Source organism: Taudactylus pleione, unplaced genomic scaffold (assembly GCF_031769625.1).
Source record: "Taudactylus pleione unplaced genomic scaffold, aTauple2 ptg000236l, whole genome shotgun sequence".
Lineage (NCBI taxonomy): Eukaryota > Metazoa > Chordata > Amphibia > Anura > Myobatrachidae > Taudactylus > Taudactylus pleione.
In genome coordinates this window covers 607,128-628,258 of record NW_028284638.1, presented here as the reverse complement: position 1 = coordinate 628,258, position 21,131 = coordinate 607,128, and the positions used below count along the sequence as shown (strand labels likewise).

General features: G+C 39.1%; 1 protein-coding gene across 1 annotated transcript in view; it reads right to left on the bottom strand.

Annotated features, from left to right (window-relative positions):
* COL25A1 (collagen type XXV alpha 1 chain) overlaps positions 1–21,131 on the bottom strand; it is a 519,499-nt gene that overhangs the window by 107,504 nt on the left and 390,864 nt on the right. Inside the window, exons 11-14 of the mRNA XM_088479454.1 lie at positions 15,337–15,363; positions 11,246–11,290; positions 1,515–1,559; positions 814–840 (exon numbers count right to left, since the gene is read on the bottom strand). Of these exons, the coding sequence (XP_088335580.1) occupies positions 814–840; positions 1,515–1,559; positions 11,246–11,290; positions 15,337–15,363 (144 nt within the window). The remainder of the gene's footprint in view (positions 1–813; positions 841–1,514; positions 1,560–11,245; positions 11,291–15,336; positions 15,364–21,131) is intronic.

The window sequence follows — 21,131 nt, the reverse complement described above, 5'->3', positions numbered from 1 at the left end:
AGATTCCTAACAGGTAGAGGGTTCATACTGTGTGCTAATAAAATGCTAATATTCTAGCAAGAAAACCTTGCTTGCTTTTGCTTGCAAATATGGGCACAATTTTCATACAGTAGTAACCTGCTATGTTCACAGACAGAGCCTCACACTTATATGATGCTCCCCCCCTCTGATGGTTTACTGGGGTGGGTGGGGCACAGAACATACAGATGGTGTTGTGGGAGCATAATATAAAATGAGAGAAATGGGGAGTACACACTACAGGACCTACAAATGAGGAGAAAAGAAGAGCACATGACTAACAGGGTTTTTATGGGGGGGGGTGTTATAGAACATAATACAGATCAAAAGGAGGAGGGGGAAAGCACATTACACGATATATAGATGGAGGAGTACACTATGCAGTTCAGGGGATCAATATTGGGCATACAAATGAGGAGGCACACAAAACAAGATGCAAATGGGGCGCATGCATGTAGTCTGATGGGCCTTACAAGTGGGAAACACTTGGGAGGTCTCACTCTAATTTAGGAATTTCACAGATATTTGTTTGAAAGTGGGTAAATATGGCTCAAATAATTGGGAATCTGGTAGTGTTTCATATTATTAACATTTTCATAAATATGGATTAAGAGCCAAATTTAAAGACAGCCCAGCATTATATTTTGCACTGTCCAAAAGATGGTATAATTACATTTGTGCTAATAATATGGAGACAGAGAAAACTACAGTACAAGTATGGAAAACTCGATAACCATACTAGCACTTCAACTTACGACAGAATTTTTTCAAACTTGTGTCATATTCAAGGCTTACCTTTTCTCCATGTTCTCCATGATCACCCTATATTAGAGATATACGTGAGAAGCCTGATTGCACACAACTATAGTAATGTATTTCTAAATTTTATTAGTAGATCTACTTTATGGAAAGTAAAATTGTATTAATTGTAAAAACTAAATATTAAATGGTAAGATAATATGTTTACACAATAGGGAGAGTGTATTTCACTTGCTGTGCATGCATACAGTATACCCCTGTTTATGCTGAAGATTCAGCTTTGAGCAGTCAGCACCAGTTACAGCGTGTGCAGTGCATACACGTGCGCCGTATAAAAATAAATCGCTGAACTGTGCAAATTGGCATTGCATTCACCTCTGTATCACACCCTATATGTCAGATCAGCAAGCTGACTGTTTATATCAGCCAAAATGGAAATACAGTACTGACCCCTCTCCCCAGCATTGTGCAAACCCTATGAGCACTTGAAAGAAAACAGGTGTTAAACATCATGATATTGATACACAATTTACATATGCAGTTTATGATACGACAGGGCATTTATTTTTGATTATTTCTACCTGTTCATCTGAAATGTCAAGCATGTAGGATTTGTAATGTCGGTTTAAGCAAGGATAAACCACACCAATAAATCAGCCCTAAAGTGACAGCACAATAGCATAGCAATAATTATAATATTGTGTTCTTTAGCTGGGAGCTCTGTCTTAATGGCTCACCTTCATCCCTTGTATGCCGTCCAAACCAGGTGCACCTTGTTCCCCCTACAGAAAGGGCAAAATAAAAGCAGCAATCAGTCAAGTGAAAAGTAATACATTACTCAGATTCTAATTCACATTAGTTTAATTTTATCAACTGTATTACTTTCTTTGTTTGTGTCATGAATTAGAGTGCGATAAACCTACTCGTTTACATTGCTGTACTGTATATGTACAGTATATTACAACTTGCGTATTATTAACATACAAATATATCTGAAATTGTTTTACAAGTTAATTTTTCAGTTTAATGTATTGTCTTTCGCATTGCCTGGAAAAAGCTGGCATGGTTGGTAGTGCTTCTCTATCTTATATCTTCTGTGCACTTCTTTTAATGTGATTGGCTTGAAGGTCTCCTTGGAAACAGAAATGTTGTGTACATACAGCAGATTGGTGGAATCATAAACAGAGGTATGCTGAATGATATCCCAGCAATCTAAGTAACACACACAGTTTCATTGTACTGGGGATATTTACTAATAAAACAGCATGATCAAAACCTAGTTAATTACTGTATGCAGCATGCCGCATGCTCACATACTGTATTTACCCAAATGATGGACAGGGCTGTTAAGAAGAGTGAACATGTTAAGTGGATTGCTTATATTTATGTGATAGATAATCCAATGCCAACACAATGGATGACATATTGGAATGTTACATAAAAACAGCAAGAAGTAGAGAGGGTACAAAGCATGTTGATAACAAGTAATGCCTATTACTGGGTAACAATTTTATGGAAAGAACTGGTAACTGAAGTGAAAGCATAAGGAGGCCATTTTTAATTGCTGGCACCTCCAAGTATCTTACTTATCTTATTTGTGTCGCTGCTCAATACCAAATTGTCCAATGAGTTATGTTTACAGCACTTGTCACCATCCGTACAGTGGTGTAATATTTCATACCGTCACCTTTCATGCATAAGCATGCCTTTAATACATTATCACAGTAGGGTACCATGATTGAAAATATAAATCATGTTCCAACAAGTTTTAGTTCACCTGTGGTACAGTATACCGACCAAATGGGGTGTACAGCAAGTTAGTGAAGCGGGTAGAGTTACCTATAGACTTTATTAGCCAAGGTGGCGTTAACATACTTGCTGAGCTTCTGATTGTACATTTGTCTAGTGCTGATAAAGATGAGGTGATGCTCTGATGGTTTGCAGCAAATCACTGATAAAAAAATACGCTTTTAATAAAACGCTGTAATTGATATCTCAGCCCGGAGGCTTTCTGCAGCTCCTAGACGATTAAAGTTTGTCATATTGTTCAGACACAGCTAATGATTAATTATCAGGAAGATGAAATACAAGAGCCTGGAAAGTCTGCTGCTGGAGTGTTTACGCAGAAACACGGAAACTGCAGAACATGTAATGCCTGAGACAAGAGCTATATTTTCATTTCATCCTTCCTTTAGTTCACTTTCACCTTCAACTAAAAATCTATTTCTATTTTTTTTTCTTTGCAACGGCCCACAAGCCAAGAGAAATTACACAGGAATGCTCGGCAACATTTCCCAGTTGACTAACAATTGTGTCTGAGCGTTTTCCTTCAGTGATGGCTTCTTCTATACCTTTCAATGAATGGCTGCCTTGTAGTAATATGATACAGCAATTATATATTATTCACGTGGGGGAAACAAGGACATAATACTTCAATATGCAGGACCTACCGGTTTGTGGGGAAACAAAGCCTCACTTTCTTAGGCCCTTCTTCCGCATGTTGCAAAGATGCCAGAAATGTATCAACTGAGAAGCCAAACAGACAGCACCGGGGCTTTTCCCTCAATGCTGCCGGAATGGTGACGTCAGATTACATACAAACATAATCCGGAAATAGTGGTAACATGTACAACACGGCAGCTTTTTTTGTCATTCATTTTAATATTAGTATCATGTGTGCTGTCATTTTTAATCTACAGTACTATACCTCCATATATGAAAAAATTAAGGCATATTGCATTCTATATTTGTATGGTTCAGGTAGGATTAGGAGTGAGTAGCTGCCACAGTTTTGCTATAATTCAAAATTTGGCACCAGTGTAATAATTGCCATTTTTTTTATATGTATTTTGGAAAATTATATTTATTCCACTTTCTACCTACTACACTTTTATGACTAATAATGTTCCATTAACTGGATTAAATTATGTACAGTATATAAAACACTGGAAATGTTATTCATTGCATACATCTAGCTATAGGGGGAGCTGTATCAAGCCTTCTAAAGAGTGGAGAAGTTGCCCATAGCAACCAATCAGTAGCTAGCATTTATCACATACATTCTATAAAATGACAGGTAGAAGCTGATTGGTTGCCATGGAAAACTTCTCCATTCTTTAGAAGGCTTGATAGAGCTACCCACGGAGGCTTATCTATAATGGGTGCAGGGTGTGCGGTACACCCATTTAGTATACTTACCTCTCTGGAGTCCCATGTCAGTGCTATGAAAATCACCTGAAAAATCATACAGCCGCTATTTGCCCAGATATTCACAAATGTGCAGAATATAAATCACTGGGAACATGGCACAGGTGCCATGTTCCTGGAGACCCGCACATGCACAATATACTCTAGCACAGTGCCAGAGTCTACTTGCATCTGCACTGTGGAGAGAGGAGAGGGCCTGCACGGAGGCTGCATATGGGTCCCCTCCTCTCTTAAATCCTCATAATCGGCTCCTGGCTCCCCCCATAGTCTAATGCATATGCATTTGTGAGAATTTTAATACAGGGTAAGTCAAAAGGATGTTCCCGTTTTATATGATTTGCTATGTGAAATGTAACGTGTTTCATGTTGCAGGATATCTGCATGCTCAAAGTTCAAAAACCCCACTTCATATCCCGTAGAAAACAGTATAACGGGTCCTGTCAAAACGTTAGCAAATGAGACCCTTCCGTCTGCAGATGCTGCAAGCTCTGAAGAACAGTGACCTGTGAGTTAGAATTGTGCGCATCTTTCTGTGACAATCTGCTGCTTGGGCTAATGGAAGAGGACAGTTTCCCTGAAACGTTGGTTTTTAGTGATGAAGCAGCATTCCACATTTCAGGGAAAGTGAACAAACATGACGTGAGAATTTGGGGTACTGAAAATCCCTGCTCATTCTTGCAACATGAACATGATTCTTCCAAAGTCAATGTCTCCTGTGCCATTTCTAACTGAAAGCCACTGTGACAGGAGCTACCTACCTTGGCATGCTGGAACTATGGCTCCTCCCGCAGTTGGAAGAAGACAGTGCTGATCTCATCTTTCAACAGAATGGTGCCCCTCCTCATTACCATAATGACGTTCGAGAACACCTCAATGACCGTTTGCCACGTCAGTGACTGGATGCCACAAAGACAGGTTGGCCACGTAGCTGCGGTGGATCAAAAACTGCTGCGTTGGTCATCATGTTCCCCAGAGATCTCACGATCAAGGATTGTGTGTTGGTACCACTACTTGCAACGCCGCTGGTTGACCTGCGCACGCACATCAGAGCAGCGATCACAAGAATTGATTCCATGTGCTACAAAGGGCTTGGGAGGAACTCGATTACCGGCTTTATGTGTGCCGTGCTACACGTGAAATACACAATGAACATTTGTAATTTGTCTGAAAGAAACTTGCTGAGTTTTCCTTTTCATCAGTACTTATTGTGTTTACCTGCATTACAAAAAACTTGAGTTAAAAATCATTGAAATCAGGAGCATAATTTTGACTCACCCTGTATATGATCATAATGTTTATAAATGTATATAGCTTTACAGATTTATATATAGCTATGTATACATGGATGTAGTATATGTTAGTAGAAATTAATATATATTTTTGCATCTCTATGTAACTATTAGGGTGCTCAAATATGTGTGCAACCACATATCACATTACTTTGTAAAAAGGTTAACAGACACCTTTTTGGCACAAGTAGTCTCTGGCAGGACATTTTGGAACATTCAGGATTGTGTTAACACCACACCAAAGAGAAAAGACCTATGTATTGATCTCATAGAAGCAATTCTCCTAGCCACTCAGCATGGAAAAGGTTATAAGTTCATTTCCACATAGTTTAAAGCTAACCATTCTACATAGGGACATTAAAAACCATGAAGGCAGTTGACAATCTTCCCGGAAGTGAACATCCCAGCAAAATGATGTGGTGCACCAAAGAATCAAAATAATACATCTAGGAATCTACAGGAACCTGCCAGTATGGTAAATGTTCATGCATTTACTACCAAAATAGATATATACAGTGCCATTTTAGGCAAAAACCAAACACAACCTCATCATAGACTGTCCTGTTGGATTGGTGATTATTTGTGGTTGTTCTACCAGAGGACCTGGATGCAATAGGGTTACTGAGTCCACCATAAACTCCACTATATCTTAGAGTATTTCTGAGTAAAATATGAAGGTTTGTGTTGAACAACTGAAGCTTGGACAAAATTGACCATGAATCAGGGCAATCATCCTAAGCACACCATTATAGCTACCTCTGAGAGACTAAAAAGAAAATAAAAGTTAAATGTTTTGGAATGGCCAAAGCAAAGTGCAGGCCTCCACGCCATTTAGATGCTCTCTGGCATGTCAAGTTGAATTTTAGAGAGTTGCAAATACTGTATAGAGTACAGATCTGTTGTCCATACCGCAGTGAATCGTACTATGCGTGGCGCGAGACAGACTCCCACAATCGGAGACAAGATTTCGCAACTCCATGGGACTGAACGGTGATGCACTCCCATGATCGGGGACACGCCATAGCGAAGCGTGGTGCATAGTGCGATTCGTGGGCACATTTGTGCCATGATCAGCCACAATGAACGTGGGCGCATCTGTATGACTGCGATCAAACATTATCCAAACTTCCTTTGCCATATTTTAAAATAACTGAGGATAAAATAAAATCTGTGTTTTCAGTCTCATTAGATAATATTTTGTTATTTTTTAGGAACTAGTAAGGAATAGATTGATTTATATAATTATGTCCTGATATGTACAAATGCACATTTAAAAATGGTGCACTTTTGTTTTCACATCACATTATATAATATTTTAGTAATATGTTTTAGATAAAGACAAAAATGTGAATAATTATATAACATTATCCAGATTAAGCTAGATTGTCTAAGCATTTTTGGATTATGTGAAATATGATGAGCCTGAGTCTAGGGTCACACGCATGACAATATTTAACAACATTAAGTATCAATTAGGTAATGCAATCTAGGTTACTGTATTTTAAAAAAAAGTAAATAAAATGAAAAGACAGGAACACACCGTGGTGTAATAGGTGATAGCAATATTTACAGGTACAGTATGTAATATAAATGCCTAGATTGGTGCCGTATGTCATCACATTCTGACTTACTTAATGTTTTTCCCTCTTATTTGTGCTTTATAGAAATCCTAAAGTTATTTTCCTTATTCTTTGCAAGAAGCAAAGCAAAGACAAAAAAAAATGACTTTTTAAGGCACATATTAAACAAAATAATTTTAATAAAAAGTAGCAATTGTAATTTTAAAATATAGGCCCGTATTCAATTAGTTTCGCACCCGCGATACTTTTTTTTCGTATGCCGGACTTTTTGCCTACATCGCGTATTCCTGTCAAATTAGTGGTGGTACATGAAAATGGGTGCAAGCATGGTTTTAAGTCACTAAAGTAAAGTTTAAAAAATCCTAAACTATGCACCTCTGGCAAACACCTGCAATCCAAAAAACACCTCCCCCATACTTGCAGACCCCCCAAAAGTCTATTTCGCTAGTTTAAAAGTTTGTACTCCCACTTTGCACTTTTTTGCCCCCATTTTCAAAGTGCTTTTTTTGGGGTGTACCTCACTGTTTTGGGGGGATTTTTTGACGCAGTTATCCTTTGAGCGTCTGTCCCAAGGGTGCAGAGTGGTTTTCCCACCTTTGCACCCCAAAATAGCAACTTGCACTTTTTTTCGACACCTATTCACAGGCTAGTCTTTTTCGCCTATTACATTGCACTGCGTTTTCACGTATGTGAAAAGTGTTTGACATTGAATACGAAGATAAGTTTCTGCCTGGCGAAAAGACGCAATTGGCGATACTTTTTCGCTGATTCCGACTTTTTTGCCGCTAATTGGATACAGGCCATAATTTTAATTGGATGATACCCCCCTAAAAATAGTCCCAAGGTTTCAAAGTTTGAGGTACATCAAAAAGTATAAATATATAAAACAAGTATTAAATGTTGATGGGTTCTGCAAAGTATTTAAATTATTTCCCTAGTTATTTAGTCAAAGCTCTGTTACTTATACTTCACCCCCAGGGAAATCATCAAAAGCCACTCAGGGTACCTCCTAATTAGATTCAAATTGTATATTCAGCAAAAACATCTCACGTGTGAGCATATCTAATTAGAATGTAAAACAAAAAAATTCAATCAATATACAGAGGACATATAGGTGCCAGTAGGTCAAGTGCAACATATCAATAAATATATACAGAGATATCTTCACTCTTAATGTAAAAAGTATCTAGGTTTTGAAACATCTACGTAGAAGGAGTAGGCTACTTGGATACCAATTGGGTACAATTATATTGACTCAAAACAAAAATTGAAACAGAGCCAACAGTGTCAAATTCAAATACTCATTCCTTTCTGTGTCATGCAGATGCCTCAGACACAAAATGCAGAAGTAAAGAAAATGAGTATTGTCTTAAGAAAGATTGAGAGACGTCTCTACTGTTCAATCTACTGGTAGGAAGTCCCTGTTGCTAACAGCATTGCAGGGGAACAATAATCCTCCAGGCTGACTGAGAGAATCGTGTTGAAATGAACAATGATAGGTCAAAAAGGAAAAGATAGTGAGTGGACAGCAGACAATGGAAAAAATACTGTTAGGGTCGGTAGAAATTAGCAACTCAGTCACTTTTGCTGTCCAATGTCATACAGCAAATGCATCTGACACTAGATGAGAGAGTGTCTGAGTGGTCTGCCTGGCAGAAAAGATAGGTAACGGGGCACTTCTGCTGTCTGTGAAAAAATGCAAACCACCTCTGATGCCGTAGTATTGCAGGGGGGCTTGAAAGATCAATCAGATGAGAGTGTGCACTAAGGAGATTATAAACAAAACAGATTATTCTTCAAATTGAGTCATTCGGATGTAATGACAAGTTATAGAAAACACATAGATTATAGCTGCTTATATGTGCAGCTATACAGCAGAATTAGTGATTCAGTATAGTAATATCTGTGCCACTCATAGAAAAAAATCATCTGCTAGTTAGTGACAGTATTAATGCTTAAAGTGATATCTGTGTCACATGTGATAATAAAACCAGCCAATCTGATGCATCTGCTAGTTAGTGACAGTGTTAATCATAATGAGTAATGCTTAAAGTGATATCTGTGTCACATGTGATAATAAAACCAGCCAATCTGATGCATCTGCTAGTTAGTGACAGTGTTAATCGTAATGAGTAATGCTTAAAGTGATATCTGTGTCACATGTGATAATAAAACCAGCCAATCTGATGCATCTGCTAGTTAGTGACAGTGTTAATCGTAATGAGTAATGCTTAAAGTGATATCTGTGTCACATGTGATAATAAAACCAGCCAATCTGATGCATCTGCAAATAGGAATCTGATGTAAAGCACATAAATTATGGCTGCTTGTATATGCAGCCACACAGCATGGTTAGTAATTCTCTATGTTGATATCTGTATTCCACGTAGTATTAACACCTGCTTGTTGGTGACGATGTTACTCACAATGAATAATGTTTATAATAATATCTATACCATACATAGTAATGACATCTTATCGTAAGTAACAGTGTTAATCGCAATGAAGAAAGTGCTTTTTGTCATGTACTTGACACAGGCAGATGCAGGATAAAGTGGTACTACATAGGACCCATCTGTTCAAGGTTAACTAATCATCTGCGGCTGAGTCATCCGCGATTTACAATTACCCCCTTGAAGTTTAAGCTGCCTATGTGTCAGTGGTAAAATGAAAGAGTACCTGTGGTTATGAAGCATACCAATATTCTGCCACTAAGTGCAAGTTACTCACAAATACCGCTGGGGATCAGGTACCAAAAAAATTATTCTGTGCTGTGTGTTGCCCGATGTGGCTGCTCCGATGTTGCACTGTAGATAGGCGCATCTTGGTCACCGATGTCTCGAGAGGTACAGAGTGGAGAGTGAACAGTCTCCTCTGAGACTGCTTGTGAATGACGTACATTTCACTTTTCTGCTTGGCAGCATCCAAATTAAATTATATTTTAAAATTACAATCGCTAATTTTGATGAAATTATTCTGTTTAATGTGTGCCCCAAAAAGCCATTATTTTGTCTTTGCTTTGCTTTCTTGCAAAGAATAAGGAAAATAAGTTTAGATCAGGGGTTCCCAACCACGGTCCTCAAGGCACAGCAACAGTCCAGGTTTTAAGGATAGCCATACTTGAGCACAGGTGACTTAATTAGTACCTCAGTTATTTTGATTTAACCATCTGTGCTTTAGCATGGATATCACTAAAACCAGGACTGTTAGTGTGCCTTGAGGACTGATGTTGGGAATCACTGGTTTAGATACTTAAATATTGGGAGCACCACCAACCAAGGGCTGTACTATATATGTTCCTTACAGCCATTATGTTGGGATTTATCTGATACTTAATTGTAAACTGACTTGTGCAGGCTCGACTTTTGTATATAAAGACTCCCACAGAGAAGCCGGCCGGCTGCCCACTCTGAGCCTAGCGGCAGCCCAGGGCGTGTAGCCACAATACAAATGTCTAGCCATTTGGTGGTTGAGTCAAAAGACATGAAGCAGTAGGGCGCAATTAGTATGGCTGGACAAAGATCACAAACATGAGCAGATGCGGCTATCAGCCAACACCATATTCCACCAGTCCTTGTCTGAAAGAGCTTCATCAAATGTTGATTGGCTGTGTTTTATGTCCATAGGAGACTGTAAAAATAACCTGACTGGCCAGTAAAATCGCAGTGTATAATTACACCTTAAATCATACTGGATTAAATAAAGTACAGAAAACCACAAACATCGCTGTGAAAATCTTCTTGTAAATGCTGTCAGACTACATAATGCCACTAATTTAAGAGTAGCTGCATCTCTCTTTTATTTAGTAAACTCTTCTAAAAAAAAAGAATTTCTAGCCTGAAATGTGTTTTATTCATGATGCTGCTCATAATTTCTAGCGCTGCCAGCTCTGACGCCATTTTGTCTCTATTCCTCTGTGGTTAAACAGTAGCCACAGAGTTTTGGCCTGAGTCTACAGCTTAAATAGCAAATCAGCTCACTACTCCTTCGCCTGTCAGCAAGGGGAGCAGTTTGCTTCTGGGCTCATATATCAAAGCTGACTTGGCACGCAACAGAACACTTTAGGGGGATGCCGTATTTGAGAGAACCTTGAGCTGACAGATATTTAAAGGAACATAAATGTGTTTTCTGTCCCAATATTTTCTTTTGATATAATAAAGAACAAATACTGTACATGTGTTCTCAACAGCAAAATTCATAAATTATTTATAATCCCTCCAAATTTTTATAGAAGAAAAGCAGTCAGGTTGCATGAGAAAATAAATGATGGCATTACAAACAGTGAGTTAGGCTAAGGTATCTATAGCATCAAATGTATCATTGTAAAACAACATTATAATAGATAGTACAATTATTATGCATCCAAATTGTTCCATTTAGCTATTTTTGTACCTTTTGCCCGTCAAGTCCTGAGGCACCAGACTCACCATCGGAACCCTAAAAGTAGATTGTCAGACAAGTTTAGAATTGTTTGCAAACAATCACATAAAAATATACCTGTAAAATGACAAATATGGCTAATATTGTTTTGAAACATTTCTAGTGCATAACATGAATATTACATTATTTGCTGCTATGGATAGAACAACTGCCACATGATAAACATATACCACAAATATACACTGTTTACTGCTTAAAAATTTTATAATTCAAGATTTTAGTAGACAATGAGACTCTTCTGGATGTGGGATTTAAAATGGCAATAATATTAAAAGCAAAATCAGGAGTTTTTTGCATTTAATATTATTGCCCCTTTAAATCCCCTTTGAAAAGCTGCTGCTTAGTAAATACAGTATACCCGACATCCCTGAAACACAGCAGTATTACACTCAAGATCATTAATATCTATATATATATAAAAGAATACGTTTGTTTTTTAGCAAATATTTTCCACGGCTCTCAAGGTAAAGTTGCCAAATCTTACATAGTTATTTAGTATCAAAAAAGTAAGCTATTAGACCACATAGCGACAACGTGACAATGGTCTGTATGTTGGTTTGTTTGTTTGTCTGTCCGGTTATGCATTCAGACACTTCTGCAGCCATTGGGATGAAACCAACGTGAGGTGGTCCAGCTGGATCCTGGCCAGGTTTTAGCGCGGTTAGGGTCCTGGTCAGACCTCCCGTTGGTGTACGTTGAGCAGAACTTTGAACCAGGGAGCTTGTTCTGAGCCTTCTGCTGGACGGATTTGGATGAAACTTCACAGAGTGGTAACATTGGATCCCAGAAGACATACTAGGGGGTTGAGGTCCTGGACGGACCTCCCGTTGGTGTACACTGGGGAGAACTTTAACCAGGGGATCCTGTTCTGGGCCTTCCACTGGATGGATTTGGATGAAAACTTCACAGAGGGGTGGCAATTGGTCTGGGATGCCTAATGGAGTGGTTGGGGTCAAGGTCGGACCTCACAGTGGAGTGCCCCGGTCAGAACTTTGACCCTGGGAACCTGTTCTGGGCTTTCTACTGGATGGATTTGGACGACATCACATATTAAAACTTAATAACTTGAAGATTTAAACCTGGGCAACGCCCGGCTACTTCTGCTAGTATAATATAAAATATAACCAATATATCATCATAAATATAATTATACAATATTATCATGTTCTGCTTAGCTGCAGAAAAATACTTAATTGTAATATCTCTTCCCTTACTTTTACATCTGCCTAATGTTATTTATTTTGATTACGTTTTTTTTTCTACACCGTCTTAATAATCAGCACATTGCTCACCCAGGCCTGCTAATTAGATGACTCAGATTCTGATTTCTCCAGTGATTACATTCAGCTGACAGCTAATTTCAGAAGGCACAATGTGCCAAACGTAAGCATCCTCAATTCAGCTTTCAGGATTGTTACATTTTTTGCACAACCACTCAGTGATTACAGTGGCAGTAAAGCTTAATTTACTATATGTTATTGTAGAAAGTAAACTACTTTATCATTGCTAAATTGTCACGACTGCTCCAATTGGTCACAAAATCAATAACTAGTTAAGTTTTGTAAGAGGGTGGTGTATTTTGTATTTTGGGTCTATTCATCATCACATAATTTATACAATAGCAGGTGAAAATTTAAATTTTCACCTACTTTTCTATAAATTAAGTATCTGGGAGATTCATTCTAAAGGTAACGTAGGAGATATGACAGATAACTCCTGCTTACCTTCCAGCCCCGATCAGGCCTACTGTTCCCATACACTAGTAAGGGTACCAAAGTTCAGCAAGCTCAGAAAATACAACATTTTCTGAGCCTGACTGCGGGAACATTCTCCATCTACAGATGACGTTTGTTCCTGCACCTTGTGAAGAAGGATCCTTTCGGATTCCTCCGTCCCTGTTCGGCTCCTTCTGCCGGACGTCTGGGCTTTGCGTGCCTGTGTGAACTGCAGTTTATGCAGGCGCACTAGCACTGCCAGGTCAGACTCGGAAGTGCTAAGTTTCAGCGCAGCTAAAATAGCGGTGAAAAGATTTGCAGGAACAGATGATCTTCGGATTAGCTGTCGCTGTGACGGAGAAATGCTGAATTGCTCTGGTGCTCGCGGTGAGTCAGAATTTTAGGCCCCTGAATGAAGTTAATAAATTAGCCTACAATGTCTCACTGCTACCTAGAAGATTATGATGTGTAGGAGGAAAAACTATTACACTCAAAATAAAGGTAAAGTTATATCATTAGGTAGAATCACCCAAACTATCCACAAGCACTTTCAGACTAGTAATTTACCTGCCAGGGTTTGCAAACTACAGGGCCGTAACGAGGAATGTGCAAACGGTGTCACTGACCAGGGTGCAAGGCTGAAGAGTGGCACAGTTGTGCCCTGACGATACCCTTTTCCAGTTTACAGGGTGACGGGAGAGGAACGTCCTTACTCCACCTAGTTAGAAAGGCACAGGGTGTGTCCTTAGGACGTGCCTAGCACCCATACTGCTGTTCCTGCAATATTTCTTGTACGTCATGACATCAAACGGAGGGATCTATGTACAAAGCCTTAGAGAGAGATAAAGTGGACGGAGATAAAGTACCAACCAATCAGCTCCTAACTGTCATGTTATAGACTGCGTTTGAAAAATTACAGGAGCTGATTGGTTTGTACTTTATCTCTCTCCAAGGCTTAGTACATAGACCATTCTGTTCGTCTGACTGACCAAAGTTACGATTATTGGGAGGTACTGTATCCAAATGCATTTTCTAATTAACGTGAAATTGGTTTAACTTTTATTCGCTGGGATGCCTGAAAACACTTGTACGCTCATCTAACTGCTTGTCTAGTCACTTTTTTATTTTGAACATGCTAATAAAACACTTTTTGCAAAAGACATTTAAGCAACAAAAAATACATTCATTCTGGGAAAAAAAACATATTCAATAGTCTGTACCTGTGTTCATACCATTAGCAGATCTATGCATGATGTGATTTTACTGACTAGAAACTTGGCATCAAGATGCAGTCTGGCAGTTTTCAACCACAGTAGCACATTGTAACTGGCCAATAAATTAGTGCCATGGTGACACGAGTTAAAGTTCCTCTCACCTCTTTACTTAGGTCTCTGCATAACTGTAGCGTGAATGATGAAAACACAAGTGAAGCGGTCAGGGAAGGATTGTCAGGTTTACTTTCCCAAAATCTTTTTGGCCACTATAAATTTTTAAGTAATGCAATGCTGGCCAATGTTGCTGCATATAAAACAGTACTAAACATACTTTTATATCCAATTAAGAAAACCATTAACTCAAAGCACATAACATCTTCATTCTCACTCACAACTTTAACAATGACTTGGAGGCTGTTTTACAGCTGAGAGCTGATGTCGACATTTTAACAATGTTGACATAATAACTGTTAACATTTTGTGTCAACATTTAAAATGTTGCCATACTGACTGCATACCTATCATAAATCCTGGGCTTTTCTACACCACCCAGCAGCAGACAGCGCTCAGCATGAGTGACAATAAAACATGCAAGCACTCACGGGAAGTGAGATCTCTAGTTACCTTGGAACCAGGAAGACAATGGCAGGTCACCTCACAGCAGTTTCTCTATTTCAATTTATTATGGACACCTACATCCTCCATCATTATTTACCCCTAATTTATTTAGTCACATGGCTCTGCTCCACACTATATTTGTGCTAGATTACATTCTCAATTAGAAATTGTATCCAACAGTGAAAACATTTGAGTCTGACTTTCTCGGGTTGCTTGTCGTTTCTCAGTGGAAAACCAGAGGAACCTTTTAACCTCCAGCTCAGCAGACAGATTGAAAACAGTCTGCTCTGAGCTGTTTGAGGTTCCCATGATTGAGGAAATTAGAAATCTTAAATCTCGCATTATGCAGCAGCATTTTGGGAAAGCACACTCTGCAGACTAAACTAACGGCTTCATTGTGGTCTACAGTAGCAATTCCTTTACAACCTTCCCTGGACATAATTTGGCTAGGAGAGAAATAATTACTTCTGCAGGAGTTTGAGTTTTCGGACCATACCTTTTGTCCAGAAGGCCCCATTGGACCCTACAAAAGAAAAAGTATTTAGTTAATTTACTGTGCTAAATATATTAATGCAATAAGTAAAGAAAGGGAAAAACAATATATACAGTATTTTTTACTGTATACTTAACTTAAGATATGCAATATACAGAAAATACATAACATTTAAGTTTACAGCTTAATATATTAAATAGTTTGATTTTATAAGCTCTATGTATACTCTACACAATTATGTTTTATTTTTATTTGAACTTTTGTTATTCTGTTTATATTGTATTTGGGATTAGCATAATATAAAGCAAGTTATACCCCTTTTACATTGGCCAAATAACCGGGGCTATTGCCGTGTCAACCCGGGGAGCGAGCAGGGTTGTACCCAGTAAGGACCCAGGTTACGTGGCAGTGGAAACGGGTTTCCTTGGTCATCCAACCCGGGTCCCGTTTACAGCATAGGAACAGCCGGCTCACCGGCGCTTGGAGATGCTGTCATCTCCAAGCACCAGCAAAAAAGTTAACACTGCACTCCTGTATAGTGTAAATGGCCCGACCCTGGAATAACCCGGGTTAGAGCCCTAACGTAAACGGGGTCTCTCCCGGGTTGGAACCGTGTTCCAAATCCCAAGTAAGAGCCCGGATTTTAGTGTAAAAGGGGTATAACTGTGTATCTGGACAAACAATGTTGCAATGCAAAGGTAGCAAATGCAAACATTTTATTTGCATGCAGGGTAAATACTGGCTGCTTTCGCATGTAGCACACAAGTGCTGGACAGCTTTATTTTTACATTGCAACTTAGAGTTCAGTTTGGACACACCCCTCTCAAATCTAAATCTCTTTACACATTTTTAAGTCTGTCCCACATACAGTGCAACATAGGTTTACCAATTTGCTCTTTCTTATTCTATTCCCAAATCTGAATCAGGCCCTATAGGCAAAAATGTATTCACTACCAAATTACAAAAATATTAGATGCCACCAATTAGTTTGGATTTGTGGAACATCAAGGTGGCTTCGAACATTGGTAATAAGTTAAATACTGTACGAAATTCAATTGCAAGCCCACAATAAAAATGATCAACAAAAGCAGGCAAAAAAAGAAACAATCTCACAAAATATTATTCCTACAAGAATGAATTGTATATATGTGTTGTGTGAAAACATTATCAATTACGGTAAAAAGATATTAGTACTTCAGTTTTTAAAAACTGAAAGAAACATATTTCATTTGATGGACAATTGATGGTGTACAGGGACAATTCTGTACACTCAGAGTCTCTGGGAGATCTTATAGATGTCAGTTTGCTCATACTAACCCAAGATATGTAGCAATTGGATTTCATGTGGTCATGTTAGGTTTAGTACTTTACTTAAATACAGGTCTTACTTTTAGTGCACATTTCAGATCTCTCAAAATACACTTAAATAGGAGCAACATCCCAGAATAACAGTAAATAAGTGTCACTTTAGAATCATGAACCTTGAATTGGAGAGCTTTTTTTAGATTTCTTTGCCAAAACTCAATGTTTTATGACCCGACTTGGGTACGCCTCTAAAAGCATCTGACATCATCATACACAAATAAATCTCAGTTATCCATTAAGATCATTTAACTAAAGCCAATCCGATTCCTGCCTGGTCAAAAGGTATCATTTTTATGAAAAGGTGCAAGGAACAAATTTGTTCAAGCTCTTTGTAAATTAAATTGAACACCAAAAAGTAGATATACAACATGGTCAAAAAGTAAATATTTTTTTTACATGGTCAACATGAGCAGAACTATAACAGTATGTCACAAACCCTTGTGATGGAAACTACAAGTTCCTGATAGCAACACAACATTATTAAGCTAAATACAGTATGTGGACATTTTCTGAGGTTGGTGGTGGTATGAATGATAGACAGATTCCCTACTTTATCCCCTGGAAAGACATCAGATACAAAGTTGAAGTGGTTCAGGGTTGGGCATTTTGGCACTGCATGAAAGGTGAAGCTCTCTATTCATTATGAAGTATTTCAATAAAGGTCCCTCATTCTGTCTACTGCACAGTAATGAGATGCTTGGAAGCTGTCAGGAAATGCTCCCACACTATATATTACTAAGCAGGGATATTCTATATGCAAAATGAACAAGTTAAGAATGAACCAACGAAAAAAGGAAACAAGTGGCTTTGAAAAAAAGTGATAAAAGGGGGCAGCAAATGGTGCGTTTTTTTTCCCGGCAAGTTATTAATTGGCTCACAAACTGGGAAAATGCAGATCGCTCTGAAATAAAACTGCACTAATGTGCCTAAAAGTGACTTCTGGCCTTATTCAGCAGTGCACGCTAGTGTACTGCTGAAGGCAGATTCCCAATGGTCGAGAATCTGTGCAGACGCCGCACCCGTACTGCGCATGTGCAGTACAGGTCCTGTGTGATCGCACGCAGAGTGGTAGCAGACTGTCAGTGATTGACAGTCTGCTGCCATTTGGGGATAGGGAGGCAACGACGACCTCTGCTTCACAAAACGGAGGCATGTTGCAGCCATTGGGGGGGGGGGGGGAAGAGGCCTGGATCTCTGTCGGCTGACAGAGATTTCCTGGCCTCTTTCCTTCATCTGCGATGGCCGGTCTGCGTGACCACATGGTCACTCATCCGGCCAGGGATCATGCAGATGATCTGATGCTGCGTCCATGGGCGCACGTTATATCATTAATGCATATAGGAGGCATGGCGCCTCCTGCTGCATTAACATAATTGCAAAGATGCTTGCGTGCAGCTTTGCAATCTCATCCACCACTGAATCACCCCCTGTAACAATATATATCACTGTAGTATAACTGGGAGTAACTGGGGGCAATGCTAGTAAATGGCAGGGAATAGAGATGAAGAGCTGCATTCTGCAAGCCTATGTAATTTATAAACTTCTTGTTGCCCTATATTTTGTTACTATAATGTAATGAAGAACAGATCCTGCTTTTAAAAAATCATCTTATGTGAGGTTTTTCTATTACATCCCAAACAAAGGAAGTCTGTAAGCCTTTTCCTGCTTCACCAAATAAGTAACATTACTGCCGCAAGATTCCCTGTTTAGAAACTGATATTGCTTGTCAGGGCCGAATTATAGGCAGGGAGCAAGGCCAGTGAGGTCACCCATCGGCCCCCATAGGACCGCAACCTGATATGGGTGCCTAAGGAGATGACCAGTTCCCGACCAGCAACACTACGATCAGTGCATCCCAGGCCCTATAGCATTGCGGCTGAAATGTAACTTTGTCATGATGCTGCCATCAGTGGACATTGAAAGGGAGGAGCAGTGCGAACTCCGGAGCCTGGGGACGGGGTGCAGAGGTCAGTTAACTTCAGGGGGACTGTTAGAAAGCACCAATTTTATTAGTGAGGAAACCTAAAAGTTGGTAGCCCAGGGGCTCTCACGCACCTTAATCCGGCCCTTTTGTTTGTGCCCGGAGTTAAATATTGACCCCATGTATGTGAAGATTATTACAGCATTATACTGTATGTGGCACAGGGCACCATGCCAAATAAAATAATTATGTCAATACTTATTTCCCATAATCTCTTCTAGCACTGTTCCCTCATGTTTTATACCAACAAACTGCCCTTATGCATGCATGCAAGCACTGTGCCATCTATAAATGTACTATCACTGCACCCCTCTACTCGTCATGAATATGCCAGGCACCAGCATCTCTACAATGATATCGAGTCACTATAGCTTGACCCAGAAAATGCTTCAATTACAGTGCGAGACCACCACTGTATTCTGTACATTTTACAACATAGAGTAATGTTTTGTCTTACTTGCTGGTATATACAGGTAAGCCAATGATGGACAACAAGCTGCATGCATCCCTCTGACCCTAGGTCCTTCCTGGTGTATTATCAGATTTACTTGTTCTAGCTTGTAATACTTGTCTGTTGATGTGTCATGTGTCAATAGAAGTGTCTCTTTCTTTTATTAAATGTATTGCTTTAAGTTATTACTAAGACTGAGGGGTCTATTCATGAAGCTGAGAAAAGAGCTTTCATGTAGCACCGCATGCCCCCAACTCTACAGACCTCTATGGGGATGAGGGCTTAGCACAATTTTTGCCACTGGTCAGTACCATCTTGAGATGACATTATCCTATAACAAGCAATGAGGACCTGTTAAATTTCTTACCCAAAGGGACAAACTATTGTTTCTTGGGGCTCAGAGTATCCCCGGATTGGTAATTTAGACACTGGTAAAATCTGTATCACTACGGTAAATGGCTAAATAGATTATTAGTTAATGCCAACTTTTAATAATCAGACCTTTAAGTGTAATGTGCAGCCGTTTTGAAATTTAGAAGACTGCCCGATGTGGCCCATGAAGTGTATTAGCTTGTCTATCTAGGGCCATAGGAAGGGGAGTACGAGTGGTGCCGTAGTCCCACGGCCCCTGCATCTGGCCAGCAGGGTGCCTGGAATGGCATACTGGAGCCAGTAGTGCTACTGCAGTGCTGCTCGGAGCATCCAAAGGTGATTACCCTGCAGTGTGTAGAGCCGACAGACCCGCCCCCAAGTCTCATCATGTGTACAGGGTGGCAGCGATCCCTGCTCTGGTGTTGTGTCTATCACTGAGATAAACCATACCATGTAGTATCAGTATTGAAAATGAAATTTGCCTTTCAGGTTGGCTGTTTGCCACCAATGTTTTAAGATTCTAAACACTTAAATTCGTTATATCAAATAAAACACCTAAGAAAATATTTGTTTCTTGTCTATACAACTGATTTAATTTACAAAGGTGGAACAAGTTACTAAAACAGCAAAAGCTGTACAGAATACACAAAGAAACCAGTGTAATATGAGTGTGACATACTATAAATATTATTCAAATAGTTTACATTATATTGCGTTTTAGCAGCTTTAAACCTTTCCTTTGAGGAAGTTAAGGTTGGCCAATATTAACCTGAATTGTAAGGAAAACACATTATCAATTAAAATCTGGAAACTAATCTATTACCAAGGGACAGCCATTTAATGTCCTACTTTATGAAAGCACGTAGAACACAAAATAAATAAGGCCTTTAAAATAATATACATTGGCTGGAGGGCTTACCTATTGCTTTAGCCTTATCTAAGCCTATGGAATGTGCAGAGCCTTGTGTAGCTTAACACTTAGAACCTGACGGCTTTCCTTGAACATATTGCAGAAAACAAAGTATGTAATGGAGAATACATATATACGGCAGCAATACAAACTAAACTAAGACTATCAACCTAATACGGTGAGGTGCTCTATATATAAAAAGTGTGGAAATTTTACGGTAACTTGATTTTCCCATGTCTTTGGCATCCAAATCGTTGGACGTAATAGCCTACACATCGCCGTCATTCTGGCTTCTTTTATGTATGCCTTTTTAATATACAAAATATGTTTACGGAAAAATGTGTCTCTCCCCTTAGCAAGAACAAGCACTGAGCTGATAACACTAGGGTTAATCCCTACGCCTTTAGTGTGATGGGTGTAGCGTAAAAAAATATTGCTTAATAATATTAGAAATATTGTCATTTACTGATACACTACAATACCAACTAGCCCTGTCAAGCCCAGTTAAAAATGGCTGCCAGGGCATGCTGGCTCTTGGAGAACCACCGCTGGGACTTGTATTGCACCTATAGTAAATCAAAGGCTATTACATTCTTCCCAATAGCTCCAATAGTTCATAGACACATAGAGCACTAAAGATATTTCTACAATGGTATGTAGTTATTATGTCAACTTTCAGAATGTTTACTGTAATGCCGGTAGGTTCAGAATATCGACAT